This window comes from Candoia aspera, chromosome 2 (assembly GCF_035149785.1).
Source record: "Candoia aspera isolate rCanAsp1 chromosome 2, rCanAsp1.hap2, whole genome shotgun sequence".
Taxonomy (NCBI): domain Eukaryota; kingdom Metazoa; phylum Chordata; class Lepidosauria; order Squamata; family Boidae; genus Candoia; species Candoia aspera.
Genome location: NC_086154.1, coordinates 261,854,972 through 261,879,134, shown reverse-complemented (window position 1 = coordinate 261,879,134; position 24,163 = coordinate 261,854,972). Strand labels below are relative to the sequence as shown.

General features: G+C 41.3%; 1 protein-coding gene across 1 annotated transcript in view; it reads right to left on the bottom strand.

Annotated features, from left to right (window-relative positions):
• Positions 1–24,163, bottom strand: part of LOC134490272 (CUGBP Elav-like family member 4) — a 501,068-nt gene that overhangs the window by 344,338 nt on the left and 132,567 nt on the right. The window contains exon 2 of the mRNA XM_063293188.1: positions 16,116–16,198. Coding sequence (XP_063149258.1) covers positions 16,116–16,198 — 83 coding nt within the window. The remainder of the gene's footprint in view (positions 1–16,115; positions 16,199–24,163) is intronic.

The following is a 24,163-nucleotide window of genomic DNA, read 5'->3' as shown; positions in this document are numbered from 1 at the left end:
GAGTTAAGAAGGAGAGAGGGAGGGAAGGAAGGAGATAAAAGGGAGGGAGGGAGGGAGGAGATAGGGATGGAAGGAAGGAAGTAAATAAGTGTGAGGGAGGGAAGGAGGGAAGGAGGGAAGGAAGGAAGGAAGGAAGGAAGGAAGGAAGGAAGGAAGGGAGGGAGGAAGGAAGGAAGGAAGGAAGGAAGGAAGGAAGGTGGATTGCATGAAAAACAGCTCAATTCCACTTCAGTTAGGCAATAAGTATAACCATCTTTTAGGTAGAAGGAAGGAAATAATAATTACCCAGAAGGGGGAGGAGGAGGAGGATCAACAGCAGCAGCAGCAGCAACCACCACTACCACCACATATTATGATGGTGGGACTGGGACTTATTTAGTTTTGAGTCTGCAAGCAAGAACTCTCTGCATTCTGCTCTCCCCTCCCTTGTCCTGGATCTCATACAAACTAGCCAGAGAGGAAACCATAATGGAAGGAAGGTGGGAGGTGGGAGAACATGACCATTCCCACATTTGCATGCTATCCCAGATTGGCCTCCCTTTCTTTCTAGCCTTCATTCCCTAGAATCCAATTTCCCTGTTCCCCTTGGAATTCAAGGCAGCATATCTCTGCTTCCTCCTCCCCTTTTATCCCCAGTGAGGTGGGCTGGACGGAGAGATAATGGCAAGTCCAAAGTTCACATCTGGGGAACACCCATGGCCTGGTCGAGGCTTTTTCCTGCTCCATCATGTGCCCTTGCTAGATTGGTGCTCATAGCAAAAACAGAGAAAGGCGGAGGGGTCCGGAAGCACTTGTGATAGGGCAGGAATCCTAGATTAACAGCTGTCCACCTAAATAGGCCCAGTTCTGTGGAGTCCTTGGTGCTCTCTGAGCTTGGTTGTTCCCTTGCAGACATTTCATTACCTGACTGGGGAACATCATCAGTGCTAGTGAGTGTGGGGTTGGCTCCCTGCTTATATACAGTAGCTTGCCCTGCCAGTGTTGGTAGGGCTGTTTTTCTCTCCTTGGTAGTTCCTTGATTAGGCTGTTGTTGACTGATTGATTTGTTGACTGAGTTGGTAGTTGGTAGTTGGTAAAAAGGAAACAAAAAGACCAGAACCAGATGACCTCCTTGCCATCAGTTAGTACCCAGATAAGCAAAGATTAACACCAGGATTAACACCAGATGAACAACTGAGCAGTATACAATACCCTAATCAAGGAACAGCAGAGACATCACACTGACAACAAAGGTCCGCATAGTTGAAGCAATGGTGTTCCCCGTAGTAACATATGGCTGCGAGAGCTGGACCATAAGGAAGGCTGAGAGAAGGAAGATCGATGCTTTTGAACTGTGGTGTTGGAGGAAAATTCTGAGAGTGCCTTGGACTGCAAGAAGATCCAACCAGTCCATCCTCCAGGAAATAAAGCCAGAATGCTCACTTGAGGGAATGATATTAAAGGCCAAACTGAAGTACTTTGGCCACATAATGAGAAGACAGGACACCCTGGAGAAGGTGCTGATGCTGGGGAGAGTGGAGGGCAAAAGGAAGAGGGGCCAACCAAGGGCAAGGTGGATGGATGATATTCTAGAGGTGACAGACTCGTCCCTGGGGGAGCTGGGGGTGTTGACGACCGACAGGAAGCTCTGGCGTGGGCTGGTCCATGAAGTCACGAAGAGTCGGAAGCGACTGAACGAATAAACAACAACACAATCAAGGAACTACCAAGGAGAGAACAACATCCCCACCAACATTGGAAGGGCATGCTACTGTATAGAAATAGGAAGCAAACCCCCCACTCGCTAGCACTGAAGATATAGCACTTCATAGCACTAGTCAGGCAATGAAATGTCTGCAAGCCAACCACCAAGCTCAGAGAGCACCAAGGACTCCACAGCCACAGATATTCTCTTCGATTGGTATGCCCAGTTCCTTTAACCATTTATCACAAGAGGGAGAACCTCATAAGATGTTAAACCCACTTCTTCATTTCCAGCTGTCTGCATGGACAAAGTTGATGAATAACTCTCAAAGCCTAACATCTCCTCTGCAGATCAAGAGTGAGGTGGTCTTCTTGGAGCACTGATGATCTTCCTTGAATGGGCCTCATTTCTTGTGTAAACTAGTAAGAGAGGCTGGAACATTCTGCTCACCAGTCCAGCAGGAAGAAGGCTTGGCGAAATGCAATTAGGGTGAGGGCAGTTGTCCAAGAGACAGAGCTGTGCATGGGCGAGCTGTGCAGTCTTGCCAACTCTATATTTCTCCCCCACGCACATGGATAAGCAAGGCAGAAGATGCCCTGGCTGGAGGCCAGCTTCTTTTTGGCAATCAAAGCATCACTGTCCTCTGTTCAAGCATCTTTTGTCACACCACAGGCACCCCAGTATCTTGGATGATGATTTGGGGAGAGACAGGCATTCTGAAAGAGGTGAATCAGCAGGATTTGGACCCTCCAAAGAACAAGTCAACCTGGCAGCGAAAAGTACTTTGGGACGGGGTGAATCACTTCTGATTTTTACAGTCTGATTCAAATTGAGTACTCTACTCCCCACCCCTCCTCGGAAGCAGGGTTGCTCTATCTGGATTGCAGAAATTTGGGTGACCACTGTTGTTGTTTATTCATTCAGTCGCTTCTGACTCTTTGTGACTTCATGGACCAGCCCACGCCAGAGCTTCCTGTCGGTCGTCACCACCCCCAGCTCCCCCAGGGACGAGTCCGTCACCTCCAGAATATCATCCATCCACCTTGCCCTTGGTCGGCCCCTCTTCCTTTTGCCCCCCACTCTCCCCAGCATCAGCATCTTCTCCAGGGTGTCCTGTCTTCTCTTTATGTGGCCAAAGTATTTCAGTTTTGCCTTTAATATCATTCCCTCAAGTGAGCAGTCTGGATTTATTTCCTGGAGGATGGACTGGTTTGATCTTCTTGCAGTCCAAGGCACTCAGAATTTTCCTCCAACACCACAGTTCAAAAGCATCGATCTTCCTTCTCTCAGCCTTCCTTATGGTCCAGCTCTCACAGCCGTATGTTACTACGGGGAACACCATTGCTTTAACTATGCGGACCTTTGTTTTCAGCGTGATGTCTCTGCTCTTAACTATTTTATCGAGATTTGTCATTGCTCTTCTCCCAAGGATTAAGCGCCTTCTGATTTCCTGACTGCAGTCAGCATCTGCAGTAATCTTCGCACCTAGATATACAAAGTCTTTCACTGCTTCTACATTTTCTCCCTCTATTTGCCAGTTATCAAAAGCTGGTTGCCAATCAAGCTGGGTGACCACTAGAAGACAGCAAAAAGATACAAACCTGTCACCTTTGGCTACTTTCTAGGGCAGGCTTTCTCAACTATTTGACCCTGGAGGAACCCTTGAATTTTTTTTTTTCAGGCCTCAGGGAACCCCTGCACATTCAGGCTCAAATATAGGCCAGAAGTTTTTATATTCATTTCATGGGTAGGCCTGTAAATATGCATTCACAGTGTTCTTAAACTAAAAATAAAGAAACTTATGTCTTTAATGTAAAGTTGCCTGAATTTGAAATAATTTTTAAATAAATCATGGTCTCCCAGGGAACTCCCAGTGACCTCTTGTGGAACCCTAGGGTGCCACAGAACCCTGGTTGAGAAACCCTAATCTAGTGGTCCTCCAAATCTTCACACCCCTACTTGGAAGTCTAACCAAAGTGGGAAGATAATGTTTTTCCTTCCAGGAACTGGATGCTGTGAATATTCATCCTAAACATTTTTGTTCGACTCTGTCTAACTATCACCAAATCCAATGAAGTTGGCTTATTCTGTCACTCAGGAAACTCAAATTCTTATGAGAACTTCTAGCACTGCCCCTCATTTTTCCTTCTTTAATAAAAGAAAAAAATAATTACCCCTTCCCTACCTAATACTTAATGACTGTTAGCAGATTGCTAGGAAAGCCTTTGGCCCAGGAGAGATCAGAAAAGTCACACACCAGGCATTTCTATAAAAATAATTTTATTTACAGAAAACAAACATATTTAAAGGCTGTTTGCTGAGAGGAGAGATCTCTCTCAGCTGCATATTATCTGCAAGCCTACACAGAAGGGAAACTGAAACTAAAACAAGTCCAGGCAAGTTCTTCCCCTTAGGCAATGCAACCATTAACACGTGAAAAGGGGACAATTAAATTCAACCTCTTCACCAGGCCAAAATGATTAGTTACCATAGTAACCTTAATCTGTAGTAGAAGACATATTAACAATGACCTTACCCCAGGTAAATTCCCAGGGGAAACCACAGCGGTAGCTAGGTCCCCATTTCTTCTCCACCATGAGTCAAAAAACAACTACAGTAGGTCAATTCTGAGTAAGAAGAATGTTGACTTCACTCTGAACTGGCTTGATTTGTCCCAGACCTGTTATCATGTTTCCAAAGTTGATGGGTGTTATGGAGTCAAGTAACAAAAACATAGAGTTGAGAAAGGTTGTTTATTCCCTCTGTCACAGCATCTGCCCCATGGAACATCCTCCCATCAATCCTTCCCTAGAGCAGAAAAAAATGTAAAGGACTTGACCAGAATTAAAGGGCTTCTGGAGGATTGCTCAGGGTTCAACCCCAGCACTCCAATTCATTCTAGCCATCCAAGTTTGCTCAGAAATTTGGAAATTACAACTGGACTGGAAAGACCAACTTCCAAAGATACAGCTGTTCTTTAAAATATAATATTTGGATTACAAACATCGGGAGGAGGGGGGAACTGCAAGAGCTAGCTTGCAGAAAGAAGAGCCTTAACACACTAACCAGCCACATCATCAATTCCGCTTTCGTCTCTGCTATCATCTCATTGTCCTTTGGGATCCCCCATCCCTGTCAGGAATTGCCCTTTATAATTTATTCAGCTTGTACTTGCTGAGTTTCTTTCTATTTATCATTCATCTTTACAGTTGTACATAAAATTAGATTGATCCTCCTCGGCCAGATCCATCAAGAACAGAAAATTTGTCATTGAGCAACCTATAAAGCAAATGCAGATCCAATGGCAACCCTTTCTTGAACATCATGGAGCTCGTCCTCTGAGAACCAAATTAAAACAACCACCACAGTGTCCCCAAAGCGAGTGGGGGAAAGGTGGAGAGATTGTAACCTCGGTAATCTGATTTTTAATTTGCAATCAAATGAGCAGAACCTTTGGGAATTCTTAACCTTCCTCCCCACTTAAATATATTGCCATGCAAAATTTGAAGCCAGGAAGTGACCCTGATTATCTGCTTTAGCTATGATGATGTAGATTGGGCCTGCAGACTTTTTGGGCATGACAGCTTGCCTTTGTTTTATTTAATTTTATTGTTATTGTTGCAATAGGGTTTGACATTTCTTTGCATGGTGGGTATGAATACTTGAAGTTCATCACAGAGCTTTGGAGGGGCAGAAGCATTTTGCAGGAATGAGCTAAACCAAGTCTGCAATGATCTTGTGAGGTACTGTATTATCCCCCAGCCACAGGTGCTGAAGCTGAAACTGCAAGGGTGTGGCTTGACTAAGAATTGTGACATTTTTATCTTCATCTTCATCATCTTAGTATTATAGTTATTTTATCCCCCATGGATGCAATTGATTTTACAAATGGCACAGACAGTTGTAGACTCTAAAATAGCATTTCTACATGTGTTTGTACACACACTTAAAACTTGGTTAGAGCTGGAAATCAAAACTAAGAATCAAAGGCCACCTAACAGACTCTTTATTGAAGTGAGCTCTGAATGGGAGCAAGTCCCAGCTATTCACAATTCAACTAGGGTTACGTCAACTCAGATTATACATTTCATGAATATGATTGGTATTATTTTTTTGTTCAGCTTCATGCTGCAAGCCAAAAACATTTAGTAGTCATCTGGTGCTCAATGTTTCCCTGGTTGTATGAGTGTTCAGGCACACATATACACATGGCTCCCTTGAGTGTGTGCAGCTGCCACCCTGGATAACAATTGTTGCTTCTGGCACACCAAATAATCCAGAATTTGCTTGTGTGTCAACTCTGGAATAAGAAAATAACAGCAACTAGCTGACATGGGCTGATTTCAAAAACCTAATCTGAGTCAGTTCATGGACGGGAGACCACTAGGAAATCTCACAGACTGGAGCTTGAGAAAGGGGGAAAAAAAAACAGCTCAAAAGAAGGTAGCAGAAAATTATTTCTCTAAACCTGTGACGGGAACTTTATTTATGTATTTATGTATTTATTAAATTTAGTCACTGCCCATCTCACTCAGAGAGCGACTGGGTGGTTTACAATAAAACAGGAATAAAATATAAGTAAAATACAATAAAACCATAAAACCATGCAACAAAAACAACCCTCTTAATACATATTATATTCCAAGAGGTGGATGGTAAAAAGTTCTTAATTTTCCCATATATCACAGGTACTGAATTGTATCTGAGGCAAGCTTTAAGTTTTTTACTGGAATCATGCACAAAAATGCCACAAGGTGATTTGGACAACAAGACAGTTTGTCTGAAAGCAATGCCAATTACTTTTAAAGTTTCCCTTTGCATTTTAACAAATACACCAGAAATGCAGAGCAAGAGGTATTTGTTTGATTTGGGTCTGGTCTGGTTAAATTTCATTAATTGGGATAATATATAGAAACTTTCAGTATATCAGGAAACATTGCAAATGTAAATAGGTACACATTTAATACCACTAAAAGAATCTGTAATAAAACTCCTGGACTGGGATACTGCCTGATCGATTTTGACAGGATTTTTAGCAATTCACACTTCCTTCTTCAGAAGTACAAATCCCTCACTCCAAAATTATTTCTACTGGAACATGAAGAGTGGATTGCTGTTGCATTCCAGAAACTGTTGGGCTGAGACAGCAAAACCCAATATTTACCTAACAAAATGGAACTTTTAATATTTACCAATGTGAATGGTCTGCAGGCTTCAGCCAGGATCTTTTGTAACACTGCCAAAGCAACTAATAATAATAATAATAGAAGAAGACCCTTATAGCACCTAGCTTTCTCTTAAGCATTATACCCAACCTTTACTTCCTTTCAATTTTTTTATTTATCCTGTTGTTTTCATGGCCAAATTTAGAGGTGTTTCCAACTGATGTCCAAAGAAAGCAGAAGACTTTCAGATTTCTCCAGTCCTGTTTTCAACTCAATCTGGGGCTACCCATCCCACTTTACTAATTATATCTACAGTATACAGTATCTATATCTATATATCTATAATCAAAATTTTATATATATCTTTGAGGCTGTGTAACACCCTGTGTGGAGTTGGGTTTGGCCCCTACTTTCTCATGATTCAGAAAAAGCTGTAAAGATGCTTCGGCTTCCCCAACTTTTTAACAGTTAATTGATGTTGGTATTCATTTTATGTTTGCATAGCCTTCAGCCTTGTTCTATTTGTATAATTTTGTTAGTTGCCTTGAATGCTCATCCAAGCTGAAAGGTAGGGTAGAAATCATGCAAGGAAGTCAAGAAATTAAAAGTACGAAGGTGGACTGAGAAGGTGAATTGATTCCTTTTGAGTTAGGAGACCACTGGATTTGGACCATTTGGGGACCCTGAGATGGCTTAAAAAATTAACTTGGGTTAATTCTTTTAATGGATCAGCTTCATTGCCCTTGGATTGGGAAAGGCTGCCATGACTAATTCAGAGGACCTTCAAGATCTTTTGGCCCTGTGTTTTTTATACTGCTGCTTTTATTTCTTGTCTTGCTTGATAAGTCAATAGGAACAATATCACATGCCTTTCATCACAGTGTTGCTCAGCCTGATCTGTGGTCAAAATAGCAGCTATGAAGATGAAAACAGAAGCATTGCTGGCTGAAAACTTATTGACCTTTTCGTTGACCCCATAATGCTGGTTCAGAACTAGAGGAGGAATTACCAACAGGATGATGAGAAATTTTAACTTCTGCAGCTACAAATTTCAATTAATGTTATTTTTTTAAAAAAATGGCGCACAGTTCCATTAATATTTAATTAATATGCAAAGGATCGACTGCATACAAATGAAGAAAGCAAAGGAAAAGGAACAAGATGGTACCAGATTTAGCCCATTTGGTACATCCCCTTCTAAATAAACCACCAGGGTCCCAATCCAGCATTTTCTTAAGATGTTGACACCACGACCTCTTATGCAACAAATTGTCCTGCCCAGAATGTGAGTTGCTAAGATAACGGCCCATTGACCTTCTTGCACTGTTTTTGTGTACATCTTTCCTTTTTTATAGGAATGTACAAGCTGGACCTCCATATAATGAGCTATGGAAAAAAAAAAATCTGAATTCCACAGTAAGATGAAGGAAGATTCAATTTCCTGGCACAGTGGAAGATGGAAAACCTACAATTACTCAATTTGTTTTAGAGTTCAGTGTTGACCATGGACGTGTCTGGGCAGAAGATGTGGGTGAAGAACTCATTTCTACTTCAGAATGACATTCCAGATTTTTCCACTGGTTTCAGGGTAATCTGATTCAACTGCACAGCCTATTGATAGTCCTGGAGGACATGCACATTTAGTCTCCATATTTGGATTCACACCACTGGAAGATTCCCACATTTATTGTCACACAATTGGAGAACACCCATATTGGAATTTGTATCACCAGATAAATTCTACATCTGGATTCACACAATCCTTCTCCTCCCCAACCCTGCCTTCTAATATTAAGCAAAAAGTAACTTTGGGATAAATGCTGACACCAAACACCCTAGAGCCCCTCCCACCAGCTTGGAATTTTATAGCCTCTTGGATTTTATATTTATTTATTGCATTTTATATTTGTGATGTGCTTTATTTTTATGGGATTTTAATGTTTATTGTAGCTTGATTTTATTGTAAGCCGCCCAGAGTCCCTCTTTTGGGGGAGATGGGCAGTAATAAAATTTGAATAATAAAGTAAAACGTTTGAATAATAAAACCAAACTAAAATAATCACTAGGAAACTTAACATAGCAGGTTTCAGCAGAAACTCTCATCCAGTCTAGTCTGTTTAGCCAACTATCATAAATCAAACTTCCTCTACCTTTTGGGTCTTCAATAATCTATGTAACCCACTACTGGTATATAGGAGCAGAAGGCTTTCAGCACAAGAAAGGTAAGGATTATGTAGGAATAGATGCTGATGTTTGGGGCAGGCCAGCATGCATTTTCAGCCTTTGCTGTACCTTTTACCTCTAGATGAACAGCTGAATGCTGTGATTAAGTAGAACTCTGAATTCTACCCAGAGACTTGCCATAGATAGCAAGTCACCCTCACGTGATCTCAACAGAATTACTTGCCAAGTTTTTTTTTCCCCCCCTCAGCTTACTCAAATCTCTGCTTTACCTTCTGAATAATTAAATGAGATGAACAACCAAAGTCAGATGTGATCCCTGGATAAGCAACTATATAATCAGGGTGAACAGAAGGTCCAGCATGTTCTCCAATGAGCAACAAACTCATGAAGGAGAAATGTATAGTGGATTCTGGAGAAAGCGAAATGAATTTCAGTAGAATGAGCAAAATCTTGGCTGCAAGTGCTCAGATCTAGAGGGAACCCATTTACCTCACTGCCAAGTAACACCAAGCTATTGGGGTCATTTGCCCCTCACCAAAGATTCTATGTCCTATTGGAAGTCCAGTACCAGAGTGAAATTGATAAGGCCTTCCCAGCTACAGAATATCATTTAAAGAAACAATGCAAAATACATCTGAAATGAAACCAACTAGTAGCAAAATTGTCATCCATTCAAGGTGAAGCAGATTCTCAGAGCTCTGGGTACCATGTCATGCTTTTTCTGCTCGGTGAGGGAGACCCCTTCCTCCTGCTGCCCTCCAATTTTCCCCTCCTTAAAAAACAAACTGGTATCTCTTGCACAGTCAAATGGAAAATAATTGATGTTTTATGGGGGAAGTCAAAGGCACATTGAGAACCTAGGATGTTTTTCAGAAGAAACTAAACTGAAATTGAAACTAACCTGGGGGATTGGCTTAGCTTTAGGAGTAGCAAAGTTTCCATGTGTCTCTGAAACATAGAAACCATTCCATGAGTTAATCTATGGGATCATCTTGTATGAGATTCCATTCCACCATCAAGCAAAATCTGGTTTTGTTGACCTCTCGGGAAACCAAATGCAATCCTAAAACAATGCATCTTCCAGGTCCTTGACTTCTTTGCAGGGGATTGGCTTTAATGGATTTTGGCATCTGTAAAGGCACCCATGTCATTGAACTTCATGGATTGCATTTTTTTCTGCTTTTGTCATTTCTCCTCCAGACTCTTAATCACTTAACAGTGATCCGGTGAGGTAATGCAGGCAGATATCCTTCTCGACCATATGACCTGTTTCCATTTAGCAAAGAAAACTGGGGGGGGGGGGGAGGAAAAAAAAAAGAATCTACCAGTGGGTTTATTAGGCATGAGCTCAGTTTATTTGGACCATAAATAAAAGCTGATGGCGTAATTACATTTCACAACATTATCCTCTGACATTAACCTCAGTAGAAAAAGGTAGCTGGCCTGTAATTCAGAATCAGAATGACTTTAAAAATGTAACTATACTATCAAAAGCAGCAATATCATGCTAACAATTTAACTGATTAATTAGGATGAGCCCACCTTTTGTTCAGGGGCTGAATTAACATAAAAAAATATTTTATTTACTATTACATCTACTATACTTATATCATCCCCAACGTCGATTGCCAATGGACCAATTAAACCAACTTCTGCATGGACAGTTTTTCTTCATCCAGATGTGGATGGCAATAGCTTTCCCACCTAAATCGTGGGGATAAGTTCCTGATACAACAGGATTCTTTGGGGCAGATGATTTGAACCTCTGACAAATTATCCTCAAAAGTCTTCACCGTGGAGGATCTAGGCCCTGGTCCTTTCTTTCTCCTTTACTTTCTGGATGCTTCTTACCCACTCCCCTCAGTCAAAGGAACCAGGAGCTAATTTGTCTGAGAATGCCAGTGGTTGTGTCTTGTATGAAGGATTAGCACAGATTAAGGAGGAACGGTGTTAACTGTAGGTGGGGAAAGAGAGCACTGTGTCTCCTCAATCCACTCTTGATTTCCCCTGTGTATGTCTGCTTGGTAATAAGCTTCCTTTAATCTAGAAAGGCCCTTTGTGAAATCAGCAGTACGGACAGCAATATTGATTGCTTTTGAGAAACCATCACAGCTGCTCACCCAAATTACCTTTGATATGTGACCTTTAATGTAATTACTGCAACATCAAAGCATTTCTATAAATTATTAAAGAATTTGTAGACTTCTTCATGACACTGTTCTATTATATGTAAAATATAAACAACCCCTGGCAAACACGTTGCAGATTTGAAAGGCCTGATGGCCAAGTTGGAGAAGGGTCAGACCCAACATGTTGTCATGAGTAAGGATGGTGAGCAGGGGGCTCCCATCCAGGCTGTAAAGTGCATGCGTAGCACTGATGAATTAGGTGGCCATTCCAAGAGACACAGATCGGGCCCACCTTAACCTTGGGGTTTATATGTCTGGGTTTTTCCCACGCTTCTTCAGTTTGTTAGGATTTTCTGTTATGTAGCAGCAATAAAACACTAGAGACCTGTTCCTTGTCTCAGCGTGGTTCCTGGCTGTTAGGACACATGTTGTGGTGGTGGTGGTGGTTGTGGTTGTGGTTGTTGTAATTGCTGTTTTCTGCAGGGTGGGCCAAGAGGAGATGGAAAAGAATGGCTTAATAAAAGCAATGTGTTAGTCCCCGTTCTATGAAACTTGCATTCAGAAGAATAAGAAAGCACTAGTGAGGCTGGGAAGACAATGGTAATTTGCACATCTAACAAAACAAGAGCATTCTGCAGTGTTCCTACCACCTAGCTTTAGATTTCATCTGTCATGAATCAAGATCTGAAACATAATTCTCCTCACTTTACAAAAGTCATCTCAAAAATAATTAGTAAATCATTTGTGGGCCATCGTGCCCCACTGAAAATTTAGATGGTGCAAGAAAAAGCAAAGCAAGGGCCTACCCTGAAGCTCAAAGAAAGGCCATCTTCTCCATATACCTGAACATAGGTACAAACTGATTTAATATGGGGATTTAGAATAAGGAGAGGAGTGTGAAGCCTGAGGTTGAATCATTGACTAGATGGAAGCAAGGTTCAGAGTCAGTGAGCTCCAGGATGATTCTAGGGTTATGCAGAATAAAACAAAAAAAATTGGGGGCAGTATTTCAACATGGAAAAGCAAAGCATTCATTTTGAACCAATCAAAGGTATTAAAGCAGGTCACATGTTTTCTCCAGATATTTTACTTTAGCTGCAGCATCTTCTGGGTAGGCAAATGTGCAAGGAAGACTATGGAAGGCCAGCCTAGTGACTGGATACCATGACACAGCTCTTATGTGGTGCCCAGAAGTGGGATGTTGCTTTGCAGAGCCCCACCAAAGGAACATTTTTTTTTTGAAGTCTTATCTGAAACCAAGACACCACCATCACCACCACCACAACCCCTGACAGCTTCATCAACCTTCATTCCCTTCTATTCTTATATTATTTGTCATTTCTGCATCTGTATTCCTGCAGGGGGGATAGGATTGACTGAGATGATCTCCAAGATCCCTTTTGGCCTTTATATTCTATGATCACCTCCATTAGTATTTTATGCATATTATAGGATTAGTAGTCATAGAAATCCACGTACTTTGGGCACCTGATGTAAGCAGAAAATGGACTAGAAATAAACCAAGATGCTTGGCAAGGCTGAAGAATGTAGAAGAAGAGGAAGACAGAGGATAAGGTGGGGAGATACAATTATGGAGATTATTAGAATGTCCTTGGAACTGCTGCACATTATCACAGGGTTAGATGGCAATGGCAGGCATTTGTCCACACAGCTGCCAGGAGTCAGACCTGATCTGGTGACATCTAACTAACTAATAAAAGTTTTTATTTGTTTTATCTCACAAAGATGAAGTCCTGTGAAAATAATGGGTTATATATGTATCAATTTCACATGAAGTCCATTCTCCCTCCTTCTGGGATACCTTGCCATGCACTACATTTCATATTAGGCCCACCTGTTTTCAATCATTGTTAGAAGCTGCCATAACTTTTTTATGCAACATGTGTCAAATTCTTACAGATAGCATTTCCCCACCCCGCAAAAAAAATCCAGGTCTACCCACAGAGAATGACTTCTTATAATCTTCAAACAAGACCTCCATCCTTGTAACCTTTAGACTGAGAAGGGCTATTGCGAGCAACTGAACCTATGCAAATTGGGTGTGTCTGAGGAGAAGCAATACAGTTGCTAAGTAAGGAAAAAACAGCAAGGCAATCAGAAGACAAGCTTTCAGTTACTTGTTGTTTTCATAGCAGTAGCCCACTTCCATCAAGACACAGCAGGCCACCTTAACCAGATTGTATCACCTCATTGATTCTGAGACCTTAAGCGTCTTCCGGGTAGAGATGATTGGTTCTTCAGGACCTCTGCTACCACCAGCTTGCAACAATGCTACAAAAGGTCACCTGTAGCCAGAAGGTTGCAAGCATCAGAAGTTACCCCCTACCATGGCAGAGGAAGGAGTTCTGCAGGCAAGGAGTCCTTGGGGGCACATATAAACTCAGGAAATGTTTTTCAGTGAATCCCATGGGATAGTGACAGTAGGAGCTTACTTAATCAGTACAAAACCATATGTTTAATTTGATCATATTAAGCCACAATACAACCCTTTGCTTCACCAATGATTTTTACCTCTCAAGGAATAAGGTCTAGGAAATCTCTATGGCTTCTTCCCCAGATGTGACCTGTTGGGAATTCTCAGCAGCCTCAACATGATCCAACATGATCCAATAATGAAAGATGAGTGTGAACCCATAATTCATCAATATCTGGAGGGCCACAGGTTCCTCTGCCCAGCCGTCAGTAGAGTCTGTCCCTGTTTGAGGATCCATCACACATCATGAGCCTTTGCCTGTGCTACCTTGCAACATTCCAAAAGATATATCTCCCAGGAAGAAGGAAGAAGCAAACTGTATGGGAATTATTTATACCCACAAGCTATCCACAGATCCTACTATGTGGGCCTTATCAACTTATCCTACAGTGAGCAGAGTGAAGGAGAATCATCTTCTGAATCCAATTCAAAAAGTAACTCAAATAAGAAATTAAGCTTAGGAGGAGCATCCATCTAAGTCAATTTGGGAGTGATATTCCTTCCAAGGCGATCGAAGAGTTCTTACTTGAGAAGCTGTTCCCAAACTTCATGTGTGTGTGTGTGTGTGTGTACAAACATGTATGTGAACTGGGTGGGGAAACCATCAACTGAAAATGGAATTTGACTCACCCAAAATAAACCCTGTGAACCTCATGCTCATTTGGATACTGTTATGAAGTTTTCTAATCAAATGCACTGAGTAAAAACTGGCAATTTCAAACAGACCACCTCAGTACCAATCTGCATTTCTCCCTGTTCCTTTTCTGTTCTTTTTAAATTCACCTTGCAGCTGAAACCAAGACTGCGCAAGAAAAGAAAAACAGAAAGAACTAAATCATTGGTTACGGGTACCAATAGAGCTGAACGCGCTTCTGTCATTCAGAGGCTGCCAGTAACCAGATTGAGGACGATGTCTTGAAGGTATTTGTTAAATACATAAGATTGAAAGAACACATGTCCTTGTCCATAAAGGCCACATGAGGAAGTTCAGGGATAGCACTGTTCTACATTGATAGCAAAGGAAAAAAAAAAAAAACAGAATTGAAGAGCAAATTATGGGATGGGAGAAATGTACAACAGCATTAAGTAGTACTGAACCAAGCATCTTTCTTGGCATAACCTTGCATGTTTTATTTATCTATTTATCTATTTATTTATTTCCATTTAGGGACCACTCGACTCCAAACCAATTCTGAGCAATTCGTCCTATAATAAACCAGAAAAACACAATACAAAACAATTTGTTTCATTTACCCAGTTATGAAGTTTAATTTAAAACCTCACCTTTAAAAATACCAAGAAATAAATGATAAAATCAGAAAGCTGGAAGCAGTAAAAAATCCACATATGAGCAATGTTTGGGTTTTAGTTAAGAAAGGGACATACAGCCATACTTGGAGGTGGCGGATAAAACTGTTTACACTAGTCTTCTGCACCTGCAGAGGTCTTTCCCACCACCCCCTTAAGTAAGAACTTACTTCTTTATTCTCACACCCACTGAGCTCACTTCCATTACTACAACAGCTACTAAAGATAAGTATCAAATCTTGCACAGTTGTGAGGAAGACACCAACTTATGACAAATTCCTTTTCAATCCTCTGCCTTGCAAATGCTGGTAGGTATTTCTTTGAAATGGACCTAAAGCCCAATCTTAGGCATAACAGTGGCTCTGTTCACACAATGCTAATAACCAAGCCAGTTATAAATCTAGCATCTGTATCATTCACACATCATGTTAAGCTTGGTCAACTTTAAACTTAGTGAATTTTTTTAATGGTTTTCTACATCCAGGTTAAATGAATTGTGCAAACACAGCCAGTAAGTCCCATTCATGCATTATGAAATTTACCACAGATAGCTTTCTAAAAGATAGTTTTATGTTCCATTTCTATCATTCTATTTGTGATACTCAACCCTTATTTCCTTACTGGAGGACACTAAACATCCTAGAGTATGAACTGATTATGAAGAATAGTGTCAATTTGCCCATGCCAATTTTACTTCTGCCTTTTCTAACCTCCCAAAATTACTCAAATGCTAAAACAAGAAGGCCCAAATCCAAGCTGCTATCAAAAGGGTTGGTTTGAGAACTCAAAATTCAAAGTTTTCATTTGAAAGCTTTTGGGCAAAGTCAAGAGAAACGCTTCGTACATCTCAACCGCATTCCCACCAGCCAGTCATGTCACCACTCAGAAATACTCAGCTTTTGAAAGTTTTCAAAAGGAAAGCCAACATAATCTGGCCCCACAGCCAGTCCTTTTTAGCAACCCTCTTGGTGGGCTTGTCCAACAACAGAAAACAGGGAAGGGAGGAAGTTCAAAAGTGAAAGAAAAGTACAGCAATTTCTATGTACCCAGTGGACACTGCACTTTGACCAAACATTGTACCATTGATGTTCTCCAAAGTGGACCTCAAAGTTATGAAGGTGAATAACCTTAACAGAACAATCCGGACTCACCCCTGGCAGTGTCTTCTGTTCGTGCAATGCACTTTGAGCTTTAAGAGCAGACTCCCTTTCACAGTATGTTAGGAAGGCACAACCTGTAAAAAAGAAAAGAGAAGAAAAGAAAACTGTGAACGTGCTGTCTCTTCTACCATCCATTTTCTGGCAGGATCAAATTTTCTCCAGGAGAAAATAAGCAGAGTACTGGTACTCCGTCACAGACTACTTCTAAACACGGAGTAGCAATTATGCCTAAGAGCTTAATCCAATCTGCTTTAAAGTCAGCATTTCTGCCCCTTGACCAGTTAAAAGGTCAAAGACCACAACATCTGAGGAAAGGCATAGGTCAAGGGCTTATCAATGAGTCAGAAGACTTAGTAAGCAGGGGGACCATTGATTCCCAAACCAGGCACAGACAAGGCCAAGAAAGGTGCTGAAGTGTGACTTGGCAAATTAAAGAGCCCCATGAGAAGGGTGGATCCTCTTAAACTCATCAAAGCAAAGAAGGGTCATATACCATGGATTGACTACCCAATATGTGGACAGAGACATCTCAAAGGGAAAGGTGTCACAGGAAGCTATTCAGAAGATACCCAAGACAGGTAGGAGGGAGTGGGTATCTCATCATAGCCCAAAAGGTGAAATGGTTGACATTCTATCGCCTACCACTCAAGTTACATTGTCTCATGAAATAAGTGGGGACACAGAGAGAGAGAGAGAGAGAGAGAGAGAAGATGGAAATAGTTCAGCTGTTTTTGCAGAAGCCAAACATTTCTTGCTGAGTCACTTCTGGCTGCATTTCTTAGTTGCCAACAGTCTTTCTTACCATTGCATTTGAGAATGGTGGCACTGAGAGATTGTAGTAAGGTGTCTTTTAACTAGGGGTGGATGGCACTTGGAATTCAAAGGAGGAAGGGAAGTATTCCTATAGGCTGCTCCTTAAACCAAATGCATCTTTTGCTGGATTCATGCTGCAGCTGTGGAGGTCAACCACACGATCCCAGGAAAAGTTTCAACTGCTGTATGCCATTTGAATGTGCACTCATGCTCCCAAGCACCTTTTCCCTTCCAAATCCAATGTGTTTCACAACCCTACTTTAACCAACGGAGAAAAATCTTGGCAGCCAAGCTCCTGAGTCAAAGGCTGAGTTTCTTTCCTATAATTTACTACCTTACTAACTGGAGGAGGCAAAGCTTGGGGTTGGCATATCTTTGAGGGCCAAAGGCATATATAAAATTTTGTGAAAGTCACTCTCACCAAATGGCACTGTGGTAGGTGGGGCCAATCATGAGACACCCAGGAAGATAAATTGTGGATGTTCCTCACCAGTTCTACTATCCCCAAAGGATGCTTCTCTGGGCACTTGGGCTTTCAAATAAGGAACTGGACTGCAACCCCCAAAATATGGGTTTTATAAGAATACCTATGAGGTGTATGAAAGCATTTGTGGAGAGAAAGATGATGCTCAGCTGCAACATTGCCTTAGGGATGCTTGTCTTTTAAATATATCTACATCTACAGATAGATCACTATTAGTACATATTTGAGTAAAGCAATACTAGATTTAGTGCAAATTGTAAACTGATACCAGGTCGCACTTAATGAGACCCAAAATTCAGTTAATGAGAAGCTAACGCATGCACAAATGCACAATTGCAGTTGGGGTTTTAGAGTTTGCTAATCTTCATGTGTACAAAACAGAGAACAGGACGATTCCATCAGAGGAAAACAGTACAAGTTTTTAAAAATATGTTTTGTCAGTGTAAGCTTACCTTTAGGAATGATATGTAGAAGTTTTTCAGTTTTATTTTGCTTTCCATAACTCTCCTGTGACATTCTTGACCATGCATTTACATTATAAGTATATTCTTTTTATCCTTTACTGTAAAATTTCATTAATATACGTATCAACATTTCCGTTTAAACTTTTTCCTTTGCTATTTCTGTCGAGCTGGAACCAATGATCCCATTTTCCATAGAAATCTTACTTTGAATAGCATAAATTCAAATAATGCGACCATTTCATGGGATTCATTAACCGTGCGAATAGAGACCTACCTGTGTATCATCTCTCTCTCTATGTCTATATGTCCCAATGAGCTTAACGGATGTTAATGGGGTGTAATGATTTATTATTTGTTTATTTTTATTTATATTTCAATTTATAGAGCAGCCCATCTCACATTCATGACTCTGAGCATCTTGTTGTGTATCCAGACATAAAGGAGGACTTAACAAATCAGGACTTTTCATTGGAACCAGGAAATCATTCCAAAGCCATTCCTTCTTTAATGGGAGCATTGCAAGAACTGGATACTGATGTCAAGCCCAGAATGTATCACCAGGGGACTTTTCCACTGAAAAAAAGTTAGAAAAAAGTTCCCTGGTTCCAACAGGACGCTGTACCAATCGCTCCAATTGGCATCAATACTACTCTTCTTCAATTGATAACACATTTCCATACTCAGCTTTTCCAGGTGTCCACATTTTATGCAAGTTTTGAGCAGAGAAATATTTCTTGGGAAATACTAGCAGATTCCTGGAATAATTCTTTTGGACCACCATGGATTTTTATTTTGCTAGGTTGCAGCATTTTGCTCAAAAAGAGAACTGCTGTAGATTCCTGCAGTTTTTAGTTCTGTCCCCAGACTACCCAGGATCTTTGAAAAACAATATTAACTCCAGCCTGCCAGCAGGGTCTTGATATGCATATTTGTGAGTGTACTAAAGTGGGTGATATGAGTGTGAATATGTAACACACTTAATCTGGTGACTGAATTAACCCATTTGGGGGGTCGCACAATAATGGAAACCATAAACCAACCACATAGGTTTGGCTATGTGTTGTGTAAACAGACCTGGCACATGCCTTTTTCAGGTATGAGTAAAGTGTGCCTCAGTGTTCCTTTTGGAGAAAAAGAGGCTGCCAGAACAAAGACATGCCAGCTATTTGCTGAAAAATCATGCTTCACACACACACACACACACACAGACACCATCACTTACTTCAAAGCAGAACTCTTAATCTGTGTTGATGCTTAAGGAAGCTGCAGAAGAGATGGTTCTCCACACACCAATGAAAACAATATTGTTACAGATGCCACCTAACTTTTTGGCACACATCTGAAGCCAGGTCTACCCATGGACATCGCCAGCCTCAAATCTTCAACCAAGTGGAAAATGCACAGGTGTGCAAAGCTTCTGATCTGCAGAATAGAATCCACCTTGGGGGAGGGCTGCAAACCTCCATCCGAAAGAGGAACAATAGCTAACCAAGTCTTCTGGCAAAAATCAGGATGGTACAGTAAAAGCAGAAGGAACAGGTGCCTCGCACCTGTGGCTCAACACTGTTCTCCAGAGGGAGGGCGGTGCCATAAGTTAACCCTTTGACCTCCAGGCAAACATGAACCCACCATTCATCACCTTCCTCTACTAGAGCAATGGGAGCTGTTGCTTTTTAGAAAGTTCAGCCTCCCCAGATGTGGACTTGATGTGCTATGTTCTTCAAAAAACAGTCAGATGTTCAAAGTGTGCATTTCTTTTATATACATGAAAGAAGTACATGCTTCTCCTGTCCTAGGACCGAGCTGCTAAGATGCTATGACCCTGACTGGTGGAGTTGCATGCTCCTGACAACTCATTAAACTAGACTTCTTACCTTTCCCCAGAAGACAAACATGGGAACAGTCCACGCAAATCTTATGACTTTTTGTGGACACACCCATTGCTGCCTTACTATGCTAACAAAACGAAAGGAGACAAGGAGAGACGGACTAGCACGTCCCCTCACCAGCAAAGGGTTTGCTCTCCACCCCTCCTATCGTAAGCCAAGAATGGAGCATGGCTAAATCAGAAATCAGGACACCGTTTCCAAAGGAATTCTGGAATAAATAAATTAATTAAAAGATTTATAGGGCTGCCCATCTTGTGAAACACAACCCTGGGTGGCTAAAGTCTATCCCACATTATCGCTTGTGTCTCCACATCAGTTATAAAAGAAATTGCCAATATAAACACATTTTAAATTGTAAATATTTATTTGCTTTTGTGATTTATGGGATTAGTCAGAATTCAGCTTACACTACTTCTCAATTTGACCAGGTTATTATTACTCCTCCTCCTCCTCCTCCTCCTCCTCCTAAGTTGGCCCTGAAGGCAAACCTCCCTCATATAAAAGTGACAGTGGGGCAATGGTTCCCTCATTCCAGGAGTGTATATTTTCCATGAAAGAAGGTCAACAAGGAAGAGGCACAAAGCTAATGACTTCTGAATGGTCTTGAAAAGAGAACTGGTCAATACTCAAATGGAAAGCTGTGCTTAAAATTTAATTTCAGTGCTAAATCATGCACTGAGTGGTCTCTGCTGACCAGACAATGAGAGAAGACTATGTCACTGGTCGCAAACCCAGAGTAGTTGATACCATCTAATTAGGTGCTGATCAAGGCACACCAGTGGAAAGATAAACTACAGAGTGTAAAGTTCCTGTAATGGTAGCTATATATTTCCTCTTCTGGTGATGGTCCTAGTGACAGCTGAGAATAATGAAGGTCTGCAATGCTTCCCAGACTATGTCTATAATTCAGATGTGACTGGTCGCAAACTCTTCCTGTCCTTGTAAAAACAGCACCCCGCTTCCAAGATCTGTTTGGGGCAAGATGAGTGATTGGGACAGAAGGATTAGAATAAAACCCTTTCTCCAGAATGAGGAGATCTGACGAGACAGAGACTCCCCGCCCCCAGCCCCATCTATGAATAAAAGGAACATACTGGAAATGCTGATGCTTCCTCAAACAAGGGAGAAGTTGAGCTGTTTCTGCTGAGGATGTCGAAAGCACAGAGAGCTGGTATTATTGCAAAGAAGACGCTTGAGGCATTGGTTGAAGGAAAGGGCTTCAAGAAGGTAAGTTCTAGGCATGAGCATCTGCCAGGGCAAGCACTTCAACAAAGCAACCTGCACCATCTCTGGACCTCAACAAGCGGAATCATGACACCTTCAGCGTGCAAAGGGTCTTCCAATACCAAAGCATGTCCCTTAATATATATTGCCTGTGCCTTCTGGGAAGTAGGAAATCCTGCTTACCATGGATCTGGATCTGGAAAGGGAATTGTGGAGTGGTTCCATCCAGTTTGGATCTTGCTTCTTTCAGTGTGACTCTACCCTGACAGTACACCAAAAATTATCCAAAGAGCAAACTGTGGGGACATCTAGACATCTCACCAGGTCAGGATTTTGCTCTGCTTTAGGAAATGCCTCACCCCACAAAGATTTGAGAGATAACTCACATTTTGAAGTAAGCCAACAAGTATTTGGCTCTGCCACCTGGCCTGGGGCGGGGAGGAGAACAGCCATGCTTGGGGTTGGCTAGTGCCTTGAAGTACCTCTGCCACGCAAAGACTGAAGAAGATCACAGCCATCTGGACTTTATTTTATTTATATTTATTAGCGATGTGTAATTTTTTATAGTGTATTTTTACACATTTATTGTTCTGTGCGATTATTTTGTTGCAAACAGCCCAGAGTCCCTCTGGTGGGAGAGATGGGTGGTGACAAATTTGATAAATAAATAAATAAAATCAATAAATGTGATTATCCCCATAGCACTATTACATCTAGATTCAGGTTAGCAGTCATGGATATCCAAAATCTCTAGCAAGGTAAGACATTAGGGGCGAAACCCCCAACTTAATAATTAAATGTTCTTGCTTCAGGCCCATCACCTGATTTTGGCAAGTGTTACTGAGAAAGATTTCTGGGAGAACTCAGTAAGCTTGCATGCTGTTTTGTAACTTTTTTCTTGATCCTAATAATTGTGTTGTGCAACTATGGAATTTGGATTCCTCCTCCTCCCCTCTCCCTCAACATCATGGCTATGATTGCTTCTTGGAAAATATGGCAGTGAGGACATGATATTGATTCCAGATTCAGAGGGAAAGGACTTTTAACACGCAGAAATTTGAAGTTGGAATGAGCAGCTGCTGGGGAATGCTGCACAGTCTGGCTCCATTGACTTTATCCCTAGTAGATTCTGACTCACTTAGTAGATCCTAGTATATTCTTAGTAGATCCTAGTAGATTCTAACCAACTAACCCTAACTAGATACTCTAGCTTTGCTGATTTAGGACCATACTGTTTCTTTATTTCTGGCAGTTCACTGTGTTCAAACATTGCCCATGGTGAGACACTTTTTAATCTTTGTTCACACAAGATCCTTAACCTGCCATCTCAATTAACCTAGTTTCTAAAATGATAAACTAATTGAATGGGCAATCACATACAATTCATGCTTGACTCCTGATGATTATGAGATGTCTGTGTACTTGTGGAAGTGGAAGTGGCTTTCTATTGCTATCTTCTGCATTTTTTTAAAGTTGTCACTGTACCTTGCAGCTCTGGTATTTCCAGATGAACTTCCATCCAAGTGATATCCAAAGCTGACCCTGATTAGCTTCTAAGCCTGAACAAGGTCAGCCACACAGCTCATCTTAATAAGACAGAAATACACTTACCCTAAATAAGGTGAACATGAGACCAGCTGACCACTTTCTCTGAACACAACCATTAGGCCTTTGACATGCTCAAGTACGTTTCATTATTTTTTATTTATATTTCAAATTTAGTCACTACCCATATCACTCAAAGAGAGGCTCTGTTGTCTGAACACACTCAATAAGTTTCAGAGTTGGGAGAACACACATCTCTTTTGTGCCCACATCCAAATAGTCCCCTAATATTAAAATGTTAATCTGAAGACTGACTTTACAAGGCAGGCCTCATCCTTGAATCATCTAGCTCAATTTCTGTGTGTGCTAATTTCTTCCCCATCACTTATTTTTGATGGCATTTCACTTGATGTAGCAAGATGTGTCAAAAAGTTGTCCATGTCTCTTGAGCTGAAGAAAACTGTAGATAAATTGGCACCCTGCCACACAATAGCTTTCATTAATAAGGTCAGTGAACAAAGTAAACAAACAATTAATAATATAAATAACCAACCACTCATTACCTTCTGTAACTGTTGGATGGATTGCAACATCTTCACTCCTTTCTTAGTTTTGTTTGTCTCACTTGCTCAACTTATGTACTGATTTAAAGTTGGCTTGTGCAGCACACTTAACCAACTCATTGAAAGTGGCTATATACACACAGTTAGTGTTAACCTGGTTTGGTTTGGTTTTGGGGAATGTTAGGGTGTTATGTGAACCCAGCACATTTGATCAGCTCATGGCTCAAAGTACTGTGCAAGCCCAGTCCAATAACTGGGAACTGCTGTGGAAACAGACTTGGAGATGCTGGGACTGTGGTGGTGGTGAAATCAAAAGTCCAATATGGCCGACAGAACTTTCGACAGTGAAGTCAGGAGAGCCCATGAAGTGAACTCAAGATGAGGCTGACTTGTCTCCCTCGATATGCTTAATTGGGTCAATGGAGGCAGCCGTGTGTCATGACGATTCCAAAAAGGGTTAATTGACCCAGTCAGTCAACTGACCCAGAATCAATTGACCCTCTCAATTAACCCACAGAAAATTAGATGGATAGCCCTGGTCATGCATGTGGCTAAATAAACTTCCCTTGGTGAGCTGGGTCTTGGATGCACTCTTGACAGTGGTGTTAACTAACTGTACCTCTATGAGGTTGAGGCAAAGTCCTAGAGGGGCCCCAGGAAAATGAGGTTTCTCTAGTCACTTTTTGTTTGTGGCCAATTTTTTTACCTCAGTGATGATTCAGGGAAGGTTGAAAAATAAGCGAAGAGGTGGAAAGTAGGAAATCCTGATGATGATGGATCTGGACCTGATTATGATAGTACCATCCCTGATCATTCTATTATGGATTTTCTTTTCTTTATCGGTTTTTGTTCAAGCTTGGGGGGGGGGAATGAAGTGGAACAATGGCTTTAAAAAGAGGCCACTCCAAGACAAGTCCAGCCATCTCTAAATGAGTGCTGTTAGTGCACAATGAAGAGTCTCATGACAGGGAGAGGAGATGACTGGGTCATGTGAACAGGGCTGCTGCACTCACACAACCTACATAACTGAATTATTGGTAGAGTCAGTGTGTCATGC